The sequence below is a fragment of the Culex quinquefasciatus genome, chromosome 3 (assembly GCF_015732765.1).
Source record: "Culex quinquefasciatus strain JHB chromosome 3, VPISU_Cqui_1.0_pri_paternal, whole genome shotgun sequence".
Classification (NCBI taxonomy): domain Eukaryota; kingdom Metazoa; phylum Arthropoda; class Insecta; order Diptera; family Culicidae; genus Culex; species Culex quinquefasciatus.
The window spans coordinates 83,851,849-83,878,154 of NC_051863.1; the positions used below are offsets into that span (position 1 = coordinate 83,851,849).

General features: G+C 36.7%; 1 protein-coding gene across 1 annotated transcript in view; it reads right to left on the reverse strand.

Annotated features, from left to right (window-relative positions):
- LOC6034039 (abnormal cell migration protein 10) overlaps positions 1 to 26,306 on the reverse strand; it is a 46,539-nt gene that overhangs the window by 8,362 nt on the left and 11,871 nt on the right. The window contains 1 exon segment of the mRNA XM_038264298.1: positions 25,780 to 25,866. Within this exon segment, the coding sequence (XP_038120226.1) occupies positions 25,780 to 25,854 (75 nt within the window). The 5' untranslated portion in view covers positions 25,855 to 25,866.

The following is a 26,306-nucleotide window of genomic DNA, read 5'->3' on the forward strand; positions in this document are numbered from 1 at the left end:
CGCACTGCTGCACCGAGCCGTCAAGATGAACAAAGAACTTGGCCGAGTGCACTACGTTTTACCGAGTCGGCATGAATCACTGCTGCAGAGTCAAAGCTGCATTCGCGATCAAATGATGGTTGAAGTGTGGAAAACACTTGGGGTTGGGTTTAGTTTTGATAATTACATTGAATATTCGATTTCATTTTTAAAGGAAGATTTGACAAGTGGCACATGTGATGAGACAAACACAAATCATTTAGATTACCGCAGGATTAAGAGAGATAGAAAAAAACACTTGTAGCGCTTTATGTTGGCTGCACTCTCAACTCATCACCCCTTTTCATGGCAGTGATTGTCGTCGAGAGATGAAAAGAACAATTGTGCACTCACCCTGCCTGGCCCCCAAGTTTATGCCGCGGTTATGACATCACACCGTCACGGAGAGCATGGTAGAGTACACTCGTAAAGAATAGGAGACACTCCACCCCTCTCCGCTGTGCACTTCATTTCTTTGTCATTTTTTGGTTTTTGTTCTTTCGTATTTCACTTCAAGGGAAATGTCGTGTACCATATTGAACAACACCCCACTGAAACGACTTCCCGGCCAATACAAGCAGGTTGTTGTTTTTTTTTATACATTTACTGACTGACATGCATCAACAGTAAGCAACGGAAATCTATTCTAGGATCGGATGTAACACTCCCATATGGAAAGTTAATTAAATTCAAAACGGAATTACGTGACCAGTAAGAATACGAACAGAGAGAGAGAGAAATGGGAAGTGGGATGCCAAAAATTTATTAAACAGGCAAAAGCACATTCACGATGAGACAACCTGGACAAAGTGAACGGAAGTCGTCATTTGAATATAAAGATATGAGTACGTTTGTTTATGCGTTAAATCCATTTTCAATACAAAAGAAATGGTTCTTAGCTGTCATGTCACACTTGGTGGCTTTATAAAGCACGATAGTACGGAATCCACAGCTATAAACTGAAGCAATAAACATATGAACGCTCTTATAAGGTATCGAATGCTTCGTTTTAATCTTGAATGATAGCCGATGAATTCAACTTATTTAATTCAACACTTATTCAATTGATTAACAATGCTCGTGAATCAGTGAAGCAAACCAACTTAACTCATTCTCACCGTATTAATTCATAAAGTGTCGAATGCGCATCAGAGCGTTCCCGAGGCATGATTCGAAAATAATTTATATAGGTAAGAGTTCTGCCATTGTCAACTCAAAATCCTCTTGCAGCACCTCACATTTTAAATGTCAACATCCAAATATCCCACAAGTGCCACAAGTCCACGCGCAAATGTTTACGTTTGCACCATTTCATAAACAACATCAAAGTGTTCGTTGGGCAGGATTCTATTTAAAAAAATGCTTATGCCCTCGAGCTTTTTTCTGTGTTGACTGGCACTCTTCTGCTCATTTCCACAAACCAGAGTGCGGTTGGTTTCAATTTTGAAGGCGCAAATGTTTAGCTTGACACGGCACAGTAACAGAAACAACATAATTGCTGATTTGGGCGGTTTTTTGTTTTGTTCGCACCAACGTTAATGTGAGATTTTGAAAAGTGTGATACACGACTATAAATCACCGCAAAGCCCTTTGGGAGCTACGACGCCGTGATCAGAAAATGCATAAAATTCCTAAGGTGCAAGTTTTATTTTTATACTCTGATCCGCTAACGTTTTTGTGCAACCATTACACCAGAGATAGGCACTTTTCTTTTCAGAGTATCTGGCAAACCGGGCAAATCAAGGCAAAGATAAACAGACTTCGAATGTAAGCTAGTATGTAATTTGGAAATTGAGGCTTTGAATTTAACCCCAATGAAAAAAAAACAATAATGTCGTTGTTGAAACGTCCCAAAACATAAAAAAAGAATATAAACGTAACAATTCAGGCTTAGTACTAAAGTATTATTGTCTATGACTTAAAACGTAGAAGGGAAGAATATGCGAGAGCATGAGTGCATGTGGGCCAGAATAACATAATGCCTGTGTGCTCGGTAAACGCAGACACTTTGCTGTTTCAAATTTGGTCCAAAAACAGAGCGGCCATTCCTCAGGCAGAGCATCACGGCCGCTTCAGTACACGAATTCCGCTTTATCATACGCTGGTCATGCATTGCTTATAATATGGTAGCATTTAAATTCCACGAAATCTTGTATACAACGAAAAATGCTTCATGATATGCATTTTAAGAAGCCGTCAATCAGATCAAGTCGGACTCGTGGAAAGAGAAAATATCGAGTCACATTTTGGATACTCTATATTATACAACTTAAATAAATAGTGTCACTCAGTCATTCAAAAGACTGAAAGACACTGCCTGCTCACACAAAATTCTTCCAAAAGTGGATCGAGCTGAAAAAGCCATCAATCTACCCTCTCGAATCTTCATTGATTCCGTTTTGTGATCACCGATCATCAATCCTTCTATGTTGATAGGTGCTGTTCAGAAGAGAAGAGATAGAAATTGAGAAATAAAACAGCCAAGAATCACTATAGAAATAACTCTTCGGGAGTAAATTCCTGTTGTGTATTTTCATCGAAACCCATTTTCTACGTGTATATAGATAAATCGCACGTTCCGAAACGTATTTCGGACGTCACTTTGTTCCACATTTAAACGAATTCCATATAGATTCTTGGGACAAGAATGCAGTTAAACTATGGAAATTTAAAATTTATTTGTTATCGTTTGAACAAAGTTTTGGATTCGCTGAAACCTATCAAATCAACCAAATTTTATTATTAAATCAAATGCGATCAAGCGATGTTAGCATCATAATCAGAATATTCCGCGGACGGAACTACTACTACAAGCGAATATCACTATCAATCGCTTCATTGTGTACTAAACATTCATTCGATTCACAGTAAACGAAACGCTTCTGGGTCAGAGGGAGCACGCTGATAAGCTAGGAAAACTTAAATAAAAGCTGCTCTTTCTTCAAGGCGAGGTTCAGAGTCTTATCAATCACTCTGCTTGGTACGCATTTTTGCGGCAACGCAATGACCGCAGAGTTAAATAAACTGCACAATGCTGGCGAATACGTAGTTTTGAAAAAATCTTATTTTAAATAAAATGTAACTAATATGAACTAACGAGTCGTACATTTAGACAACGATGATCTGCCAAGTTGAAAACATACGACGAGTGCTGAAGAAGATTGTTTTTCAACGAGTTGCATACAATTGTTTAACAAAAAAGTTTGTTTATCCAGTTTAGTCCGACATCAAGGAGTGTAATATTTTCGTATACGTGCTGCAAACTCAACTTGTCAGCAAGCAGATGAGTGCTATAATAAACTATTCAGCACTGTTACTTTTGGTGATGTTAAGTAGGTAATTTCGTCACTGTAGAATAGAGTGTCCATTTCCCGTCCCGGAAAAAAATCCGGGTTTCGAAAAAATATTTCCGTTTCCTGGGAAATTTGTAAATTTCCGGAAATCCCGAAATTTAAGCGGAAGTATACATTTTCTTAAATTTTGGAACTATTTTTAAAATGCTCTGAAAAATAAATGAACAAACTCAAAATGATTTTGTTCAATTAAATGTATTGTTTGGTTTATATAAAATTAATCAGATTATCAGAAATTATGATATCACAATTATTTCTGATAATATTAATTTTGAAGCAACTGGGAATAGATCTTGCTTAATGAGTATTAAATTATTACAATCAAGTAAGCTTTTAACAGATTAACGTGAAGACTTCAATTTTGTCATGATTTTTCGTTCAAAGATATAAATTTTGCGTCGCTTTCAATATTTTGACAAAATTCCTTCAACAAGTTGTTTAGAATAGTGCCCTACACATGCTGATTCCTTTTGGTAACGATTATCCCATTCCTTGTAAAGTTAGGGAAATCATCATTAATCAATGATTTTTTTACGTTTTCTTTACCATGATCAACATCAACATTGGGTTGTTTGGAGTAAAACCAACTCTAAAAAGCTTTACCATTTGTTCAAGAGCTGAAACCAGTATTTGTCATGAATAACATAATTTTTGCATGTTTTTTTCTCATTTCAATAAATTGGTCACATATTCAGAGAAAAGGAACTAATCATCAGACACATTTCCTTTTAATTGAATTCAGTTTCAAAAGCGATACACCCAAACAACAATCGAACAGGAAGGGGAAGAATGAATCGAGTATTTCCATCTTGAGGTACTTCCTCCTCCAACAAATCAATTGTACCGACCGTCTGTCTGTCGGTCTGTGCGTACATGTCTGTATCGCATCCTCCCACAGAAACTCAACACTCCCATGGGTCGTGTCCCGAGGCTGTCAGCATATTTCGTAAAATCGTCGATGTTTATGCGCGCACAGCGCGGGTCCCAGTTCCGCAGCAGCGCAGGGTGCTCGCTCTAATGGCGACAGCTTATGTTTTCACACTCACTAGCACCAGCAGCGTAAGTCGCTGCGCACGACATTCCGACTTAGGGACTTTTTAATCTGTAAACCAGACATGTGGTCGAACTGATGTATTTTCATGCTGGTTTTATTAAAAAATCCAGTAAGTTTGCGCAAATTACTATTTTTTAAACAATCAAAATAAAAAAAAACATAACATTTTAGAGTCGGTTGTATTCTTCCAATTGCTAAATTTTGTAAAATTGAATCCATAAAAAGCATCTGAAAACGCCATTTGTATTAAATCAAACACATTCCAGCAGAAGGTTATCTCCGTTTTCAATAAATTGAATCTCTCCATCTGCTCTCCCTTCGCTATCCGCCATTATGTCGTGAATTAGTTATGATTCAAGAGGGGCGTTCAAGACTCAATCACCCACAATAGGCACTTATTCTCGTACACAGCATCTGAATCGCTACGACTGTGTGCATACAACGAATTAACTAGTTTCTAGAGTGTAAGAAAAATAAAAACTTACAGATTCACAGGAATAAGTCGATGCAGAATCATAATCAGACCAGCTATAATCCATTATAATCGCTGCTTTCTAGAATGCTTTTTCCAACACAATCGTCATGAAGCACTCTTTCTGTGCATGCACTTTATCACTTCATCTCCATGTAGTTTTTCCCTCAGTATTCTACGTTAATGTTAAAGTATCCGGAACTAATCCTTCAGCGTAATATATTACTCCACTTTGCGTATTCAGCAAATCCACTGCACTATCAATTTAAAAAATTACTTTATGGTTTTGGGGGAAAAAATGCGGTCTTAAATGTTCACAGCACACGCAATATTTCAAGGAAGCACACCCCAGTAAAAATTCTACCAATTCTACGGCACCACTGAGAGCGGTTCTTACACAACAACGACGTTCACAAGACTAACTGAATGGAAAATTATACTTTTAAAAGAACATAAAACTTTCATCCAAATATGTATATATGAGAGAGGAGAAGCATTGAACGGCATGTTTATTATTCGGTCACAACCACTACCACCATCTGTGCTATAGATACACAAAGGAAATGTTTAAGAATGAACAGACACCAATGAAACAGCAGCGCCAGAAAGAGGCACTTTGCACCAATACAGCACTGGAAGCTGTTCTACTGAACTGGAGGCGAATATTTGAATCAAAGTGCATTCGAACACATTTGAGTGCAAGCCAAATGGTTTAAGAAATTTAAACAGTTCATAATTTCAGACCATTGTCTTTTGAAAAAGCTTTAAAATGTAATGGACATGAACAAATCTAGATTTTAATGAATTTTATTGCGAGCATAATAACATCGATGAGTCATCACTCTCGACCCACTCCACGGTGTCACATAAAACGTGAATTATGTTGCACCACCAGCAAAATATAAATTGAATGTTCATCCACGCAAAACATAAAAATGGTTCATTTACCAACATCTTTGTACGAGCATACATCGCGCTTCAGCATGCTCTACCAGTGAGTTGGTTTCGTGTGGTTAATGATTAGCACCTATACAAGCATACATTGTTTAATATTAAGGCGCACGACAGAATGTCAATTTTAATCAAAATCATGTTGTGAAGTTCTGGCCAGCACATGAAAGCAGTTGAATTTTGCCCAACACGCCCTGTCATAAAAGTGTAACAGTAGTTTAGTCTTTAAAGGCATTCATGTATTAGAGATAACACGCAGCTCCATTCATTGATTAGCTGTATAAACATATTAATGAGACGCATGTTTGTTTATTGGTACTATAACATTTTAGCATAACGCTGTTTGTTAAAACATTTACGCTAGTAACTTAATACATTGAAGTTCGATTGCAAACAGCTATTGTTAAATCATAGGGTTTACTGTTATTTTATGGAATGACATGGAAACACCATGTCTCCATGAAAAAAATAGAATAAGGATGATTGTTGTCAATCTTCGCATAAAGCATGGTGTTTTGTCTTTTATGCAGCGTTGCGGACGAGATTTGATATTTCTAGGATTCAATTTGCCACCACAGACAAACAGACATGAACTTTAAATTCTGGAGTTTTTTTGAAGAGGTCAATAAACCAAATTTTCAATTTCGCTTTTGAGTATTTTTTAATATCCCTGACTCAAGGCGGTTTTACACCCAAAAAGCAAAAACTGGAAATTTGGTTTATTGGACCTTTTCAAAAAAAAACTCCAGAATTGTGACTGAAAGAACACGATTATTGCAAATCGGGAATTTATTAAATGCCAATCGTTATTTTTTTATTTAATGTGAATCTAATTTCTCCTCAGCGTAGAATGCACCGCGACTAAACTATCACCACAACCACGCGTTTAGAACAGGGGTGTTCAAAGTTTTTTGATGCTGGGCCAATTAAACTCAAATGATATTAGCAGGCCAAATTAAAAAAAAAACAATGAAAAATAATATTGCGTTCATTTAAAGGACTAAAATTTTCTGTTATTTTTTGAACATTTTCGTTATTTAAAAATACAAAAAAAAAATAGAAAATGAAAGTTTTCCATCAAATTTGTTGATTTAGTTGATTAGGCAATTTGAAAAAAAAGGATTTTAGTTGAATGTACATGTGTTCTAAATGAAATTTTAAAGTTTTTTCAAATTTGAAAATGGCGACATGAAATCTGTGGAACTGTTCATCGAAAATTCACTAAAATCCAAATTATTTTTGAATAAACCCGAACGTGCTCAACATGATTCTAAACGCCGAGAAATTGATTTCAGCTGGCTGCACTTGAAATTTGTGAATTTTGTCTGTCTGAATGAGATGGTAGTCAATCAGATTCGTCATCCAAAGATTTCTAAGTGCAAAGTAAGTTTGAACACAGTTCATGAAAATGGTCATTATGACTTTTAAATTAATATATAATGTTAAATTTTGGTTTTATTACACGGAGAAAAATGAGTTTCAAAATCGTGAACAAGCGTTCATGAAATTCGGAACCACGAACAAAGTGTTCATATTTCATGGTACGTTTTTCAAAATCGTACCATGGAAATTGAACACTTTGTTCGTGGTTCCGAATTTCATGAACGCTTGTTCACGATTTTGGGAACTCTTTTTTCTCCGTGTACAGTTGTCTAACTAAGTTAAATTTGAAAGTTTCATTAACATTTCTATAAATATTTGAAAAAAATAATTTTGATATTTACTTATTAAATTGAAATTGTTTAAATTAGAAAGATTTTTGAACAATATATTCATGTCGTAAAATGGGAATCAAAATATGGATAAATCATCAGTTTTATATTAACACAGAATAAAAAAGAACATAAAACAGTTTGAAATAAACCTTTATTTTAAGAAGTAATAAATCACTACATTTGATCAACGGGCCATTTTACATGTTTATTCAAAATGGATCCACGGGCCAAAAAATTACCGCGGGTCATACTTTGGTCACCCTGGTTTAGAAGGTTCATAAGATGCTCACAAATAAACCGATACGCTTCTTTCCTTCGCGGGGCCTCTCGCTTGCTCATTCAGTAAGGTCAAAATAGTTATAAGGCAAAGCGATGAATGGCGTCGTCGTATGTAAAAGTGAAGCTACCACTAACTCAACACACTGGCACAGCTTGTGTGAGTGTAGAGTTCACGCACTAGTGTTCGTACACGAGTATCAATTTGCTTCAAATTGAGAATGGGCCTGAGTTGATTTGTGCAATTACAGAGAATTGCACATGTATTTATTATACCCGGAACACTTGCCTCGTTGTTTAATATACTCACACTTGCAAAAGTAGGACAAAATCTGCGAATGCAAGCTGCAAGTCCGATGCCAGATGTTTCTGACCCGCATTATCCGTTTTTTTTTTTCAGCGCAGATTTATATTTTTAGTTGCACCTGATTGCATGACAAGTAATGGCATCTGCCAGAGGACAAGATCACATTTTTTATAAGTCGTGGTTTATATCTGAATTTAATACGATTACCCTGAAGAAAACAGTGTTCATTTGAAGCACAAAAACTTCTGTGCAAAGCAGTTAATTTTCAAATAAAGCCAGGGTAAGAATTGTGATTAATCATTTACTTAAAATAAACATAAAAATCACAAAGAGATGATAAAATGATCAATGCTTTAAACTGTTATACAACTTTTATATATATTTTATATATGTCTCGTTCGATAGCTCTGAAATCCGGCTAATAGATTAAGGGGAGGAATGAAAGAATTCTCTCCATCTCGTGTTCCAAACAGGATATCAACCCAAACAAACCCTCCCAAGAAAAACTCCTAGTTCACGCATTTGTGTGTCGAAAACAAAATCCAGCGATGAGTCATAGCCCCACTGTTTTTCTTGCATCATACAAACAGCATTTACACCGTTTTTATAGTAGCTTCTGTTTAGTGGTTTTCTGACCAATTTTTTTGTTCAATATTAATTAACAAAACTATTTATATTTAATAAAATACGGTTTCCGTTTCCTTTCGTGTGCTATCTTGTGACAACAACCATTTAGTACTTTTCGAAAAAAAATGATTTTTAATGTTTGATGATGAATATTTTCAAAACCATGAATGAAACATTTTGAAGCAATCGGTGTATATACCATCGCTAAATAAATGCTCCAAGTTTCAACTAATTTGGCCACCGGTTAAAAGATACAGTAAATAATGTCTTAAAAATTAGAATAACTCGAGTCACAAGTGTGTTTTGAAAGTGGAAAATGTACTACTTGTCACAAAAGTTCACAGAATTCCTATAAAAACTTAAATAAGCTCAATATCCGGGAAATGGAAGGTTTGTTGAGTTTAACAAAAAGTTATCATAAATTGATTGTCGACCAAAATGGTCATTGTCACAAGAGAACATCGTTCCAACTGTTTTTGTCGTGCTTGCCAAGATGTTTTTGATTTGTTGCAAAGATGTTTTTGATCGCAAAAATTACAGATTTCATCAAATCGAGTTCTGCAAAATTCTAGGATCATCTACACGGAGAAAAATCAATTCAGAAAATTGTGAACAAGCGTTCATGAAATTCGGAACCATGAACAAAGTGTACAAATTCCATGCCACGTTTTTGGAAATCATACCATGCCATTTGAACAAATTTTTTGTGGTTCCGAATTTTTGAACGTTTGTTCACGATTTTGGGAACTGATTTTTCTCCATGTAGACTCCTTACAGTGTTTACTGAAAAAATAATCGTCCCAATAGAGTTATCTAAGCCCGCTCTCACGCACACTAGCACGTCATTTGTTTTGCTGACTGATACAAAATTTAACCTCAATATTTTTCGTGTACGTACACGCAATACATGCACGTAGATAACTTTATAGAGATATCCACGCGCGAGAGTGTTAGTTCGTAACATATGCAAATCGAGTCAGCCTGTTCTTTGTTTCACCACGAGAACGTGGTAAACAGCTGGTTTTACAGGCGAGTCTGTCCCATCTAGTGTGCTGTCAAAACCGTGGATATCTCTTTGGTCGAGTTGCGAGTTGAAAATACTCGTTCCAACTTGTTTGAGGGTTACACTATGGACGGTTTCCATACAAGTAGGTGGCTCAAAATCATTGTTTTTGCCTTTTCACTGAGGTAAAATCACTGAGATTTCTAAATTGATTCTTCACGTATACCTATCGACTCAGAATGTTCTTACAAATGTCAATTGTGGGGATAGACATGATGCACATTTCAACTGACCAGCTGATCCGCCTTAGCCTTCGTTGTTTGTCCCCTAGACCTATTAAATTTTATTCTGTTCAGTGAAGTGATCATTTTGTAGCGCTGGTGATTTTTGCTGATTCCGTCGGATCTTAGCAGGTGAGTCGCAGGCTGTGATCGTCATTCGCATCTTCTGGAGACTGTATAGATTATGAACACCGTCATACCACATGAACTTTTGAGTAATAAAAACTAATAAAACACTTGAACACTTAACTGTTGATAACTTTGGTAAGTACAACGAATTATTACCATTTGGGAAATGTTTCAGGCAGCCCAATTTTGAATGGCATCATCATTGAAGTTTGTTTATATTTATCGCGTAACCTGACGACCCGAGGTTTTCACGCTGCCTGCCTGGCATCGGGTATTCCTTCAGCTGACCCAGCCGCGAATCGCCAGGTCCAATCTGTCCCACTTTTTGACCAGTCGAACCGACGATTTTAGACAGGACCAGACACCAGGATTGGGCTGTTTGATGCTGACGCAGTCAACGGTATTTGATTGCGACGATGGTGCCTGTCGAAATTCTGACGTCTCTGACCGTTTTGTTAGACAGCGCCTCGTTTGTCGGTGCATCACGCGGATGGCCCGGATCGACTTCACACGCATCAGTCTGACAATCCGGCTGAGCAATGGCAGCTGGTGTAGCCCAGGTTGGTGTTGTTGCACCTGAGCAACATCTGTTCATTGTCTGTCGGCGTATCTTGAACTCAGTATTTGATGCTGAGGGCGTGCGACGTGATCGCGCCTGAACAGCAGGTTCACGAATCGACGATGCCAGCCTCTTCAGTCCTCGTTCGGTTGTCGTGTTGCCGATGATGAACAAATGGTTTAAACGTATTCTTTCCTGACTTTCACGCATTTCATCAATTTATTAGGAAGTTTTTCAATACTATTTGCAACATTTGTAGTAGTTTCCAGTTAAATGAAAATTAATAATATTCCTGACCAATAAAACAACAAATTATATTAATAAATGATCTTGTTTTCAACCAAAATATGTGTAAATAGCATTCAAATAATTTGTATAGCTTTTAAATATAAATATATTTTTCTGAATAAAAATCCTTTTTTCAGAATCAAAAGAACCAATTTTTGAATAATCCAATTTGATTGCCCTTCACTGAAAATACGCCACACTTTTTGCATTCCTACCTTACTGAGGAAAGGCTATAAAATCACTCGAAAATGAACTTATTAATTTGATTCGTAGACCACCTTCACGTACATATCGACTCAGAATCATGTTCTGAGCAAATGTCTGTGGATGTGTGGGTGACAAATTTTTTCACTGATTATCTCCGGACTGATGAACGGATTTGACCGTATTAGTCTCATTCAATCCATCTTGGGTCCCAGGTCTTTATTTAAAATCAGCAAGTTTAGTTAAGTACTTCAAAAAGTTATGCTAAAAAAACGATTTTGGCGTATGTCCAGAAGATTGAAAAAGGGTGGTTTTTGCAAGAAAACCTATCATGTTACATTTCTTTTTGTATTGAAAAGACTTTCCAGGTGTGTGTGTGTGTGGTCCATCCAATACCCGCTAACCGGTAGCGAAATTATGGGAAAGTATAATTCGTATCAGACTGTGTATGCCGAATGCTGATACAGCTTATCTCAGTCCCGGGTATTAGGTGGTGATAGCCCGCGCTGCTTCCAACGACCCATTTCAGAATGACAGAGCTCCTTGCGGTCCAATTCCGAGGTCGTTGGCATTGTTCGGCCCTGCCTAAACATGAAGCAAGCATCTGAAGGAAACTCGATCTATATTTAGACTTCCAATCCCTCAGGCAAATCAGGGATCAGCGCGTATTTAATAATATGAGAAGAAGATATAATCTTTCATGTTTCAAACACTACGGATCGCACTGCTAGAGTAAACCTTCTGATGGCCGATCTGAAGCGTCCCAGACTACCACCAATAAAGGTGTGAGTTCGAATCCCACCTGATTCATTTTAGTTTTTATTCATTCAAATTCTGATTCAAATTTCAAAGGTATTGACCGAGATTTGATCCCTGAGCCTCTGCTTGGGAGACAGAAGCCGAACCATGCCACGGAGCCGGTTGAAAGGGACTGGTCTCTGTATGGCTTTTTGCGAGATGAGAGCAGAGGACAACAATCATCTCAACGTTTCTACTTTACCCGGCTAATGTCGGCAGTTCCAGTTCACGATGATTTTCATATGTTAAAACCACTTATGATTTTGGCATATTCCGTTTGTCAGCGTTTCCTGTCATTACTGGCGGAAAAATCTACGGAATCAGCTGTGCAGACCTCATGTGAGACAGGAATGCAGGTTGAGCGACTCACGGGCAGTATTGAAAAGATTTTCCAATGAGCCCAAAACATTGAAGATCTGACAACCCTATCAAAGTTATTAGCACTTAAGTGTTATTTATACACTTTTTGGAGGCCGGATCTCGATATTTCAATAAAAATGATGTCCGGGTCCTTATGCAACACGTCGTTAGTTAGATAAATGAAAACCTTCAAATGAGTCAAAACATCGAAGATCTGATAACCTTATCAAAAGTTATTAGCACTTAAGTGTTTTTTAAACACTTTTGGAAGCCGGATCTCAGATATTGTGATAGAAATATTGTCTGAATCTTCCATGAACTATCGTTGGATAGGTTTTTTATCAGACCTTGCCGATGAGCCCGAAATATTGGGTCTGCGAACCCTATCAAAAGAAATGAGTAATAAAGTTGTAAAAGTAATAAGTTGTTGTTTAACATGTTAAGGGGAATGTTGCTATTTTTACTGAATGTATTGACTTAATGAATGTGAGGAAAATTCAACCACCTAAAGGTGGATTAAGTAACGTTTTAGTGATTAATGCAAAGTTTTCAACATCTTGATGAATCAGAGCAGTTTTATGTACTAGATGTTTTAGACTCCGCTTTATTTCCTATATGCGACGTTATTCAACTACGCGTGCTTATGCAGGTACCAGGTACATGAAGTTAGTTATTTGTAATTTTATCACAAATAATTTTAGTATTCTTTAAAAAAATTAAAGACTAAAACATGTAAACATTATGTCAATTTGAAAAGTTAATTTATCACCTTTCCAAAACTCTAAAAAACATAATAAAATCAATTTATTACGACATTTTGAAAATTACAGATATTTTCTGGAAAAATTAACCTTTTTAACTAATTTTGACTTTGATATCGTGTATCTCGGAAACTATGACGCCTACAACTTTGAAATTAGAATTTTTCTAATTAAATGTTTACTATAATCTAACACCAACTATTTTTTTTATGAAACATTTTCTATTTTTGTGACCTCTAAGAAATATAGTGGGTTGTGGAATGTTAAAGAACATCTATCAAATCGGTATCAGCAAAGGAGTATTTGCATCTTTTATTCAAACATCATGTTCAACAAGCTAGCTGAAACCTCCTTTGAAAATTATAAGTACAATATAATTTTATTTGTTTGTTGTTATTCATTACCTAAAAAATATGGAACTCAATTCTAAACCGAAAAATATTGCATTTCCTTTCTACATCTTAACAAACCAAGCCTACCGATACGCCGTTTTGGAAAATGATCCTGAAGTTCCTTTATTCACATGTGATCTGTTATCCGGGTGTGTGCCACAGTATCGAATTTCGTACGTTTTCTTAACCAATCATCTCAGACATCGACCGGCTGCTATTTCTAACGTCTCTTTCTCCTTTTCCTCTCATTTTCTCTTATTTCCCAATGTCTGCACCACCAACACCGGACTTGGGATGCAACTTTCTACGGGTTCTTCAGAAGCGATGTCCTCACTAATAGCATAGCATAAAGGAGAACTCGAGCACTGAATTCTATTTCAGCTGCTGAAAGTAAGCAGATGGTCTTCAGTTCAAACACAATAATAGAAATAAATTGGAAGCCAGGCAAAACGACGCAAAGAGGTTATACGATGCTGACCAACTCCGCCCAATGGAGCTTTATGAAATAAACTCATCACTCAAATTTTATAGAGCCGATTGAAGTGGAGTAGACTTGATGAAATCACGAATAAATTATTCTGGGCAGTGAAAATTCGTTTGGATGCACCTGCTTTTTTAAATGTATTTCCTGTTTGATGAATTTTGATCAGGCTTTGAACAATTACTTAAAATGATGCAAAAACTTGATCAATTGATTCCCATTACTGAAGCACCTGTCGTTTGCCTCAAGTCTGTGTGTAGGTATCAGCTCAATATCTGAAAATAATAAGTCGATAGAAGGTATCATGTATACACGTGAAAGTTCACCCATCAAACATCTACCATAGTGGGGTTATAAAGAAAATCTGATACAGTGTCATACATTAGAAATAGAGCAACAAATATAATTGTTTTTTTCTTATTAATAAAGATGAAAGATACAGTTTTCTGCAAATACTTTAACAAACCCTATTAGCATTAATACCAAAACGTTACTTAATCCACCTTTAGGTGGTTGTGCCTTCCTCACATTCATTAAGTCAATACATTCAGTAAAAATAGCAACATTCCCCTTAACATAAACAACAACTTATTACTTTTACAACTTTATTACTCATTTTTGATAGGGTTCGCAGACCTTCAATATTTCGGCTCATCGGCAAGGTCTGATAAAAAACCTATCCAACGATAGTTCAATGGAAGATTCAGACAATATTTCTATCAATATCTGAGATCCGGCTTCCAAAAGTGTTTAAAAACACTTAAGTGCTAATAACTTTGATAAGGTTATCAGATCTTCGATGTTTTAGACTCATTTGAAAGGTTTTTCATTTATCTAACTAACGACGTGTTGCATAAAGGACCCGGACATCATTTTTATTGAAATATCTGAGATCCGGCCTCCAAAAGTGTATAAATAACACTTAAGTGCTAATAACTTTGATAGGGTTGTCAGATCTCTTCAATGTTTTGGGCTCATTGAAAGTCTTTTCAATACTGCCCGTGGAGTCGCTCAACCTGCATTCCTGTTCACATGAGGTCTGCACAGCTGATTCCACGTAGATTTTTCCCGCCAGGAATGACAGGAAACGCTGACAAACGGAATATGTGCCAAAATCATAAGTGGTTTTAAACATATGAAGGGAAATCATCGTGAACTGGAACTGCCGGCCGTTACCCCGGGTAAAGTGGAAACGTTGAGATGATTGTTGTCCTCTGCTCTCATCTCGCAAAAAGCCATACAGAGAACCAAGTCCCTTTCAACCGGCTCCGTGGCTTAATGGTTACGGCTTGTCTCAAGCAGAAGGCTCAGGGATCAAATCTCGGTCGGTACCTTGAAATTTGGAATCAGGAATTTGAATATGAATAAAAACTAAATGAATCAGGTGATTCGAACTCACACCTTGGATTGGTGGGTCTGGGACGCTAAGCAGTCGGCCATCAGAAGGTTTACACTCTAGCAGTGCATTGATCCGTAGTGTTTGAAACATGAAAGATTATATCTTCTTCTCATATTATTAAATACGCGCTGATCCTGATTTGCCTGAGGGGATTGGAAGTCTAAATATAGATCGAGTTTCCTTCAGATGCTTGCTTCTATGTTTAGGCGGGGCCGAACAATGCCCAGCGACCTCGGAATTGGACCGCAAGGAGCTCTGTCATTCTGAAATGGGTCGTTGGAAGCAGCGCGAGGGCTATCACCACCTAATACCCGGGACTGAGATAAGCTGTATCAGCATTCGGCATGTACACAGTCTGATACGAATTATACTTTCCCATAATTTCGCTACCAGTTAGCGGGTATTGGATTGACCACACACACACACATTGGAAAAGTCTTTTCAATACCTTTCTGAAAATGTAACATGATAGGTTTTCTTGCAAAAACCACTTTTTCAATCTTCTGACATACGCCAAAATCGTTTTTTAGCATAACTTTGAAGTACTTAACTAAACTTGCTGATTTTAAATAAAGACCTATGGACCCCAAGATGGATTGAATGAGACTAATACGGTCAAAATCCGTTCATCCAGTCCGATAATCGAGTGAAAAATTTGTCCACCCACCTACACATCCACACAGACATTTGCTCAGAACATGATTCTGAGTCGATATTGTATACGAAGGTGGGTCTACGAGGTCAAATTAATAAGTTCATTTTTCGAGTGATTTTATAGCCTTTCCCAGTAAGGTGAGGAATGCAAAAAGTGTGGCGTATTTTCAGTGAAGGGCGAATCAAATTGGATTATTCAAAAATTGGTTCTTTTTGATTCTGAAAAAAGGATTTTTATTCAGAAAAATATATTTATATTTAAAAAGCTATACAAATTATTTGAATGCTATTTACACATATTTTGGTTGAAAACAAGATCATTTTATTATTATAATTTGTTGTTTTATTGGTCAAGGAATATTATTAATTTTCATTTAACTGGAAACTATTGCTGGCAAAATTGTTTGCAGATATTGAAGTATGTTTGAAAAGGGCTTGTCACAATAAGGCAAATTGAAAAAGAGCTTGAATTAGAGATACACTCAAAATTAGAACTGAAAGTCAAGGAAGGTACTAGCCGGAAATTTACGTTTAATTTTCACATTTACATTTGATTCATCAGTAACGGGACATCGGAACACGATCAACAGCGCCAGTCGGAGGAGACTGAGAGAGCGTCATCAGGATGGCATCGTCGACGGTCGCCATCAGGCCCAGCTGGACCTGCCTCAACACCGTGCACACCACATTCAGGTGCAGCAGCATACCCTGATCACGTCGCACGCCCTCAGCATCAAATACTGCAGGTTCAAGACCCACGCCGACAGACAATCGCAGCCAAACTGAACCCGGATGTTGCTCAGGTGCAAAACAGCAACACCGTTGCCTGCTGAACCGCACCAAAGACTTCCGCTCAACTGTGCCGCATTTGCCCTTCAGCGGACCCAATCGTGGATGTCTTTCAGACTGACGTGCTTAAGCCGCGTGTTGGTCAACTGGCCAGAGTCGATCCGGGTAAGCCGTTCCGCGTGATGCACCGACAAAATCTCCAGCGAGGCATCCTCTTCCGCTGGTCTAACCGTAACGGTCAGGGACGTCAGATTTCGACCAAATTGGCACAGCTCATTCCTAGTAGCACCACATCCGTCGCCTCAATTCCAGAATACCACGTTGAAACTGCGTCAGCGCATCAAACAGCCCGAGCAGCGAGTCTGGGTGGCCGCCACGGTCTGGTCCATGTCCAAAATCGTCCGGTTCGAGCTGGTCAAAAGCTTTAAATTGGGACAGATTGGACCTACCTGGCGATTCGCGAAGCTGGGTCAGCTGAGGAAATACAAAGTTCTACGATGCGCACGCACGACAATCGAACCCGGGCCAACTCAGGCAGCGCCCAAATTAAGAAAACCTCGAGGTCGTCGGAACGATTTTTTACGCGATAAATATAAACAAACTTTGACAAACATTTCAATGGAAGTGATGCCAGTTCCGCAAAAATAAATTGAACAGCGCAGCACCACAAACACCGTTCCCCGGAAATGGTGCGGAGAGTAATTATTATTCGTTTACATTTTTACTTTATTAAGTTATCAACTTAGTTAATGTCTAAGTGTTAAGTGTTTTATTAGTTTTTATTTACTCAAAAGTTCATGTAATCGAGACATGACGACGATTTGTTTCATAATCTATACAGAACTTTTCAAGAAGAGATGCAGACTCTCATTTCAAACAATGTGGCAACCGGGCGATACAATGCTGCGCGACTCGCGCGTAAGATAAAAGATCCGGCCTTTGAGGTTATGCAAAATCACCCTTTTTGCAGCTACAAAAAACTTTTTCGTGTCATAACTTTAAAAGTACTTCACTGAACAGAATAAAATTTAATAGGGTCTTAGGGGACCCCAAAACGAACAGAATAAGTGATCCGGCCAAAATCGGTTCAGCCAGTTCTGAGATAATCGTGGAAAAATCATGCTACACACATCCCCACAGACATTTGTAGAGAATTTGATTCTGAGTCGATAGGTATACGTGAAGGTATATCTAGGAGGTGTATTTAAGAAATTCATTTTTCGAGTGATTTTATAGCCTTGCCTCAGTGAGGTGAGGAAGGCAAAAAAGAAAAAAAAAGTAATTTAAATTAATTATTTTCATCGGATATTCTTAACCTAGGTGGTGAAGCAATGATTGTCAATGATAGTTCTGAATACAGAGCCCAAAAGTGAATTGAAAATGAATCATGATCTGTAAAATACTTTATGTTGACGCCCATTTTCAAATCGATTCAAACTTCTATTTATAAATGGCTTGATTGGAGCAAGCAAGTTTCTTAATTTATATGTTTAATTTGTGTATTAGCAGTGCCGCAGCGGTGCCTACGAGGACGTGCAGTCCTGTTTTTTTTTTTTTTGTTTAAATTTTCATTTCTTTTGTGACGCTGTTTATGTGCCTGGAGGGAATTTATTAAATTATTGCATATTATATTTAAGTGATTAAGTAACAACACTATATTTTACACTAAACACATCCTAAGGGAAATAAACCCATTTTAAGCCTAATAAGCGGTCGTGTTTGAATGATGCTGGGCAATCTGGAGCGTTCCTTAAAATTTACTAAAACCAAGTACACCAACGAGTAGAGCAACTTTTTGTGAACATTTCTGTTTACTTTCACTTTTATTAAAAGTTATGCTATTCCTTTTACAAGCATTTAAAAAAATATTTCCCAAATGCATTCTAATCAGTCTATTGCATTGGGACACCCATTTTCCTATTTTCAACATAGTTCTTTTTTTCTTCCAGCGCTCTTTTGGAGCGCTCTGCCAAAATTGATGAAATTTTAAGCGAACACTCACGAAAAGTAGCATTTATAGAGAAAATGTCCTGGCATCACTATCTCACGAAGATAGGTGTTTGAGGGTATTTCCCTTTCAAAACACATATGAAACTGTAAATTGGAGCGTTTGGTACGGTATGTCCACGCATCCTTCCTCCCTGTAGATTCTGTGAAATGTGGTCCGTTCTCAGAATGCTCTCTGCGGTAAACACAATGCAGTAGGGATGTGCGCTTTATTTTTATTTAAAAAAATGTTCGTGTGTTCTCTGATTTATTTACTGAAATTATTAATAATGACAAAAAATGCTTGGGCGTAATAGAATCACAAGACTTTCCAGCATGTTTTCATCGGACTGGCTGCGTTTGAGTTAGACTTCAAAAAAGTGTCCACGTTGCATATGGATGGTCCCAAAGCAGGGATACCATTTTTTATAAGATCTTAACTAATCATATATTTGAATTATTTTTAAACTTAACACACCCAAAACTGGCAGCGATAGTCCGAGAGAATGATGGTCTCGAGTCGAGAGAATAGTGGTACCATTCACGGACGCAGAGAACACAGCTCGAGATGGGCGATAGAACTATTCTCTCGAGGTTCATTTGCAAAAAAAGTTCATCCGTCAAACAAAAAACCAAAAGTTTCGACAACGGGAATCGAACCAGAGACCTTTGACAAATCAATCCAATGACTTAGCTGCCTCGGCCACCACAGCTTGGTGACCAAGGAGAAGTCAGAAGTCGATGTATGACACTTGTTGGAGATTTATTGATTCAACTAACGAATGAACTGTTATGATGGTGTGAGTTGGTACCATTATTCTATCGATTTTGGCACTGAGGCCTCAATAAATTTTGAGAGAACGATTATCTCGACTCTGAATTTTGGGTGCACTTTTAAAAACATATCGATCCTTCAAATTGTCGTCCGAGCAACAGTTACTATTAAAATAATGTGTTTCACATTATCATAAAATGTTACAATTGGTATGATAATAATGTTATAAAAATAAAATTTGCCCAAAGTTACAGTTTTCGATTGGGAATGTATTCATCCCAAAAACACACATTTATGCTTGTTTATTCAAAGCTCAACAGGTGCGTTGCATTCGGGGTTGTGATTATACGCGAACGTCAACAACAAATTAATGCCACGAAAACTGGTCCATCTAAAAGAGGCGTCCAAACTGTACCACTGCCCTTGGCCGTAACAAAGAAGCAAACACAGCAAAAGAATCCAACGAAAAAGAACTCTGCATATCGGGCGCGGCCCATTTTCGTAAAGGTAAGTAAGAGCAGGTGGTACGAGCTTTCTAATCCATCAACTAAATATAAGAAACACGTGCTCGGGAATACAGTCCTGGCCCGCGGTTTCAGCTTTATTTTATCTTCACGTTTTGATCCTTTCTGTCAGAAAAAAAATATCCACATTTTTATTTAAAAGCCTTCAGTAATATGTTGAGGCTCTTGCTGCTACTTAGGGTAGGCGACACTTTTTTCAGCAAGCACACATTTTCTTAATCGATGGTGGATTATGAAAACTCATAAAATTAGAGTAATCAATTAATTTTGATCGTCCAAAAGAATGCCCAAATCAAGTCCCATTACCCTATATCTACACGGTTCAATCTTTTATTTTGGTCACTCGTAAGAGCAGATGTTTCCGAGCCACGAATCCTCACCGTACCGAGAGCCGTCTGCTGCAAGCTTTACAAATGAATTTTATTTTACTTCGCCTCGTAGGCACTCCGACCACATGCGGCCGTATCAGCGGGGCTTATTGTCCTCGAGTTTGTATGTATTTTTTGGGTTTCTGTCTACATTTCAACTTGCCAAAGGCACGTTTCTGCAACTGTACTCCACTCAGACAGCTGAAGACTTGAGACTAGTTCTGTTCTATGGTCAAAATACTTGAACCACTACAGAGTTTTTGGTTACGTTTCAAATTTAAAATTAACTAATTTTTAATATGATTAGCTGATTAATAAATAGTATGAAATTTTAGTTTGAGAAATATGTTTGATTTTTTTGTTTAAATAGCTCTACCATAATAATTATTTCGATGGAATATTAAAACTAACTTAATTCACCTATGTATGGAGCCTTCTTCACCAACAATGGTTGTTATGATGGAATTTACAAAATTTCATCTATTTTAGATAATAAAAAGTACATAAATATCAATGGCCAGATCTCGAGACAGGGTTGCCAGATCTTTTAATGCAATAGACTGTTGGAAAGGTTCGATAACCCAACCAACGATGGGTTGATGGTGAATCCGAAAATAGTTTACATAACATTTAAGTGAGATCCGCATCCAAAAAGTACATAAATATCATTTAGAAAAGTCATATCTGAGACAGGGTTGCAGATCTCAATGTTTTGGACTCATGGGAAAGGTCCTTTATAACCAACCAACGATGGGTTGATGGTGAATCCAACATAGTTTACATACATTTAAGTGAGGCATCCAAAAGTACATCAATATCACTAAAGTGTATATCTCGAGACAGGTTGCCAGATCTTCAATGTTTGGACTCGTTGGAAAGGTCTTTTGATAACCTAACCAACGATGGGTCAGATGGTGGATCGGAATAGTTTACATACATTTAAGAGATCCGGCTTCTAACAAGTACATCAATATCACTAAGTCGGGATATCTCGAGACAGGGCTATCTTCAATGTTGGACTGTTGAAAGGTCTTTGATAATTTAACCAACGATGGGTCGATATGGACCTGAACATGTTAACATACATTTGTGAGATCCGGCTTCCAAAAGTACATCAATGTCACTAAGTGGGCATATTCGACAGGGTTGCCAGATCTTCAATGTTTTATGCTGTTGAAAGATCTTCTTAAAATAACCAACGATGGGTTGGATGGTGGATCCGAACGAAGTTTACATCATGGCGAGATCCGGCATCCAAAAGTGTGAAAATCACTTAAGAGGCCATATCCGAGACAGGTTTAGATCTTCAATGTTTTGATGAAAGGTCTTTGATAATTTAACCAACGATGGGTCAGATGGTGTGTGGGTCTCGTGGCGCAGGTAGCGGTTGGCTGCCGATCCCATGATGCTATGAGACGGGTTCGATTCTCCGCCTTATCCACTGAGCTTCTATCGGATGGTGAAGTAAAACGTCGGTCCCGGTTTGTTCCTGTCTCGAGGCGCTGGAGCAGAATTCACGTTAGAGGAAGGCCATGTCCCGGGCGAAACAATATTCGTTTTCGTTTCAAAGATGGTGATTCCAGTTTACATACATTTATGAGATCCGGTTTCAAAAGTACATCAATATCACTTAAGTCGGGATATCTCGAGACAGGGTTGTCAGATCTTCAATGTTTTGGACTCGTTGGAAAGGTCTTTGATAATCTAACCAACGATGGGTCGGATGATGGATCTGGACATAGTTTTTATACATTTGTGAGATCCGGCTTCCAAAAAAGTACATCAATATCACATAAGTCGGGATATCTCGAGACAGAGTTGCCAGATCTTCAATGTTTTGGACTGTTGGAAAGCATGTCTTTGATAATAATCTAACCAACGATGGGTCGGATGATGGACCTGACAAAGTTTACATAATTTAAGTGAGATCGGATAATGTGAAAACACATTTTATACATAAATTTTGAACTACTTATCGAAATTTCAATCTGATTAAAAATCGATCTATGGACCCAAACCAAGTCGAATGCAACAGGTTCAGGTCAAACAGTTCAGCCAGTGCCGAGCAAATGAGCTAGTTTGTTGGTCACATACATACATACACACACAACACACACACATACACAGTGATTTGTTCAGTTTTCGATTCTGAGTCGATATGTATACATGAAGGTGTTCACGATTTTATGCAAAGTTCATTTTTAGAGATTATAGCTTACCTCAGTATAAACAGTTCTATTCATTTTATAATGTTCGTCAAAGACTGTAATTCTGTTCTGAACTTCACTGCTTTTAACACTTATAAGCAAAAAGTCTTTCGTTGAGTTATATATAGAAAGTTGTGTTTCACCTTCCTGATTAGAATATGTCTGATTCAAAATATTAATCGTGAAATTGTGTTTTTCAGAAAATTGTTTGATCATAAAACATGGAGAACTAATATTATTCAAGTCGACAAGTTATAAGTGCTACTTGGGATTACATGTCGTGTTTCAAAATGTGTTACTTTTCTTCTACCTTTGGAAAGCATAAACCAGAGGTGCCCAACCTTTTGGCCTGCGGGCCAGATTTGATTTTTCTGAAGCTGTGGCGGCCGGAAATATGTTTAATAAAAGTTGGAAAAAATCAACAATTCTTTTTTCATCAAGCGATTTTTATCAAGTTATTTTAAAGTAAAAAAAAATAAACAAGTATTGCAAATAAGATTCATAAATCTTGATTATAAGACAGATACACAAAGATATCTTTAAAAAAATATATATATTATATTTTTTATATTTGTTTTTGTTAAAAAATGGAAAGTAATTATAGTTCAACTTCCTCAACACACCAATATATAAAAAAATCAATAAGACATGATAAAATTTATTTAATTAAAATATGTATCCAAATCTTCTTTACAAAAAAATACCTTTTGATTTTTATTTTTACTTTAAATAATTCGCGTTTTCAAGCTTTTATTTTAACCAAAACTTTAACACCGTAAAGTTGTTCTGAAAAATACACTAGTTTTTGCTTATTCATTTATTCAAAAATAAATTTTAATCAAATTCCTCAAAATTAAAATTTCAATTCGAAGTAAGCTTAGAAAAATATTTAGTGTCTTTTTGTAAATTTTAAGACAACAATCTTTTTTGCATATATTTTACAAAATTGATAATTTTGTTTTCTTGCTCAGTTTATCAGTTTGATAAGTGATTCTGAAAAATAAAAAATAAAAAGAATTAAATTACAACATAAAAATGTTTGAATTACAAACCAAAAATTACAAAGGCAAAACAACAAAAACTTCCTATTAAATTTTTTTATTGTGCAAAAATTTTATGTGAATCTTATTTTTTTATTTTGAAAAATAGTTAATTTAATATAATAGCTTCATTTGCCGGATCCGCCCGCGGGCCGGACGTTGGGCAGGCCTGACTTTCAAAAAGTGTTTTTAATCATTTTTTTCAATTTTTATTTAATTGCAGCGTTTCTATCAGTATTCGAAAACACATATTTTGTCTGAAAAACGCAAGACCAGCCCGTTTAATGGAACTCCCGCCCCTTGAGTGAAGGTTCCGGGTCGATCCCGACCGGTCTATCCTGAAATTATTTGACTTTAATTGAACTTCAAAGCGTGGTCAAAAACGCATGGAATCAGGTGGGATTCGAACTCACTCTTTGGGTTTGTAGCATGATTTTTAAGCCACTCGGCCACCGAATTGACATAAATTGTAGTATTAAATTTGTTAGGTGAAATAATGTCAAAATTTCATTTATAAATATTAATACAAAAAATCCTTTCCAAAATGATCTCCCACACTAATTAATTCATATTCTATAAATAACTTTCAAATTTGTAATGAAAATCTTCTTCTTATCCCTGACAATTCCATGAAATGGGTTCCATAGAATCTGTCTCTTGCGGTTAATGCAACGCAGTAGGCCGGGCCGCTTTAGTGAGTGTAATATTTTTGAGGGTTTAAAAAGTTCTGCAATCACATATTACTGACAAGAAACAACTTGATGTGTAATGCAACCAAACTCTTTTTCATTAAAATGTCTTTCTTTTTTACTGGCTGCGCTTGAGTTCGATTAATTAGATTAGTATTAGATATTTTATGAAAAAACGCAATTTTCACCGATAGAATATTTTGAAATCTATTCATTATTTTGAAAATCAGGAACCTCCTACGTCTTAAATCTCTCATGGCGTTTTCGATTTAAAATATTTTGCTTCCTACAAACTACATTGTGACCTCAAGTGTCCTGTCCTGACGTAACAAACACGTCGAACATTGAAACATTTTGACCATTACAGATGCATAATTCATTTGAAATTGTCTGAATGAACCCAAATGTAATTCCGTCAGAGAATCTGTCTTTGTCACTTTAGCATGTGTAATACCTCAGGGTTTTACATTACTGATTATATAATAAACCCAAGAAAGAACTTGAGGCGTAATCTAACCATAAATTCTTTGTTATTTTTCGGACTTGCGTGCTCTAGTTTCTGTTTATTCATATTAACATTAAAACGCAATTTTCACCGATAGAATATTTTGAATCAACATATTTTAATCAGGAAACTCCACGTATTATTCTCACAGTTTTATTTATAAAACTGATTTATCTTCATTCTCTTTCGCCAGTGCGCAACACGTTGTTTTCTCGCATTTTGACCATTACAGATACGCATAATTCATTTGAAATTGAGTCCGAATCAGCTTGCAAAAGTAATTTTAGTCAGAGGCCTATTTGTCACTTTAGCATGCGTCTACTGTTTACATTTTCGATTATATCCCCGAACCTCAAACAAAAGGTCAGCCAAACAAAAGGTGTTTGTTAATTTTTACATATTCTCTATTTCTGTTTATTCATGGTCAAACATTAAAGCGTTCATATTGGAACACCAAAAATCGACATGCGACAAAATAACACGATCACGTCGAAGTAGTGACATATCAATGCCTCTGTGCTCTCTTGTACTAAGCTTGCAGTAGAGCATAAGAGAGCACAGAGGCATCGATATGGAGAATTTTCTGTGTTTTTTTTTATTTAAAAAAAATAAATTTAGCAAAAAATAAGGTTCGCAAAGGTTTTTTTATCATTAATTAAAAATATCGTAGAATTTTTACTGCAATTTAGAAATAACATCCAATGACTTTTTGCAGAGTCAAGAGACATAAAAATTGAAATATATTTAGAATGAGTTATTTGAGTAATTGAAACATCCTAGATGCATTAATGTGGTAAACAATGGTGATACTTACTCCAATCAAATTCTCCAACTCCCCAAGCCATTCGTTCAACAGCTTATCGGGGTCTTCTGTAAGACACGAAGTCATTGTGTTGCGAATCTGAAAAAAAGATAATTGCATCTTTAACAACCTTCACATCGATTAATACAAGCAAGCTTTTGGGTTGAAATATGCTATAAAGTGAGCCAAAGCTAGAGAATCGAGAAAACTTACCGTGCAACATTACTCAAACGCCCGGTAGTTATGCTACACGCATTGCATATGCTATGCATAACTTTAGCTTTATGCTGATTTGAATGCCGATTATGAATGGAATATGTATCAAAACAAGTGTCAGTTTAGTTTTAAAAAAATATAAAATGTTCATAAACTTGCGAAAAATAATTTGACAACTTAGAGAGTATCGTTGCACTCTAAGTTCTTTAAGACACAAATAACATGGTTGAACAATGATTTTATCTTCCAACGAATGCTATGGAAACCACGCTGACCGTATGCTAAAACTTTCTAAATTTTGTGCAGAAACACACCTCTATTCG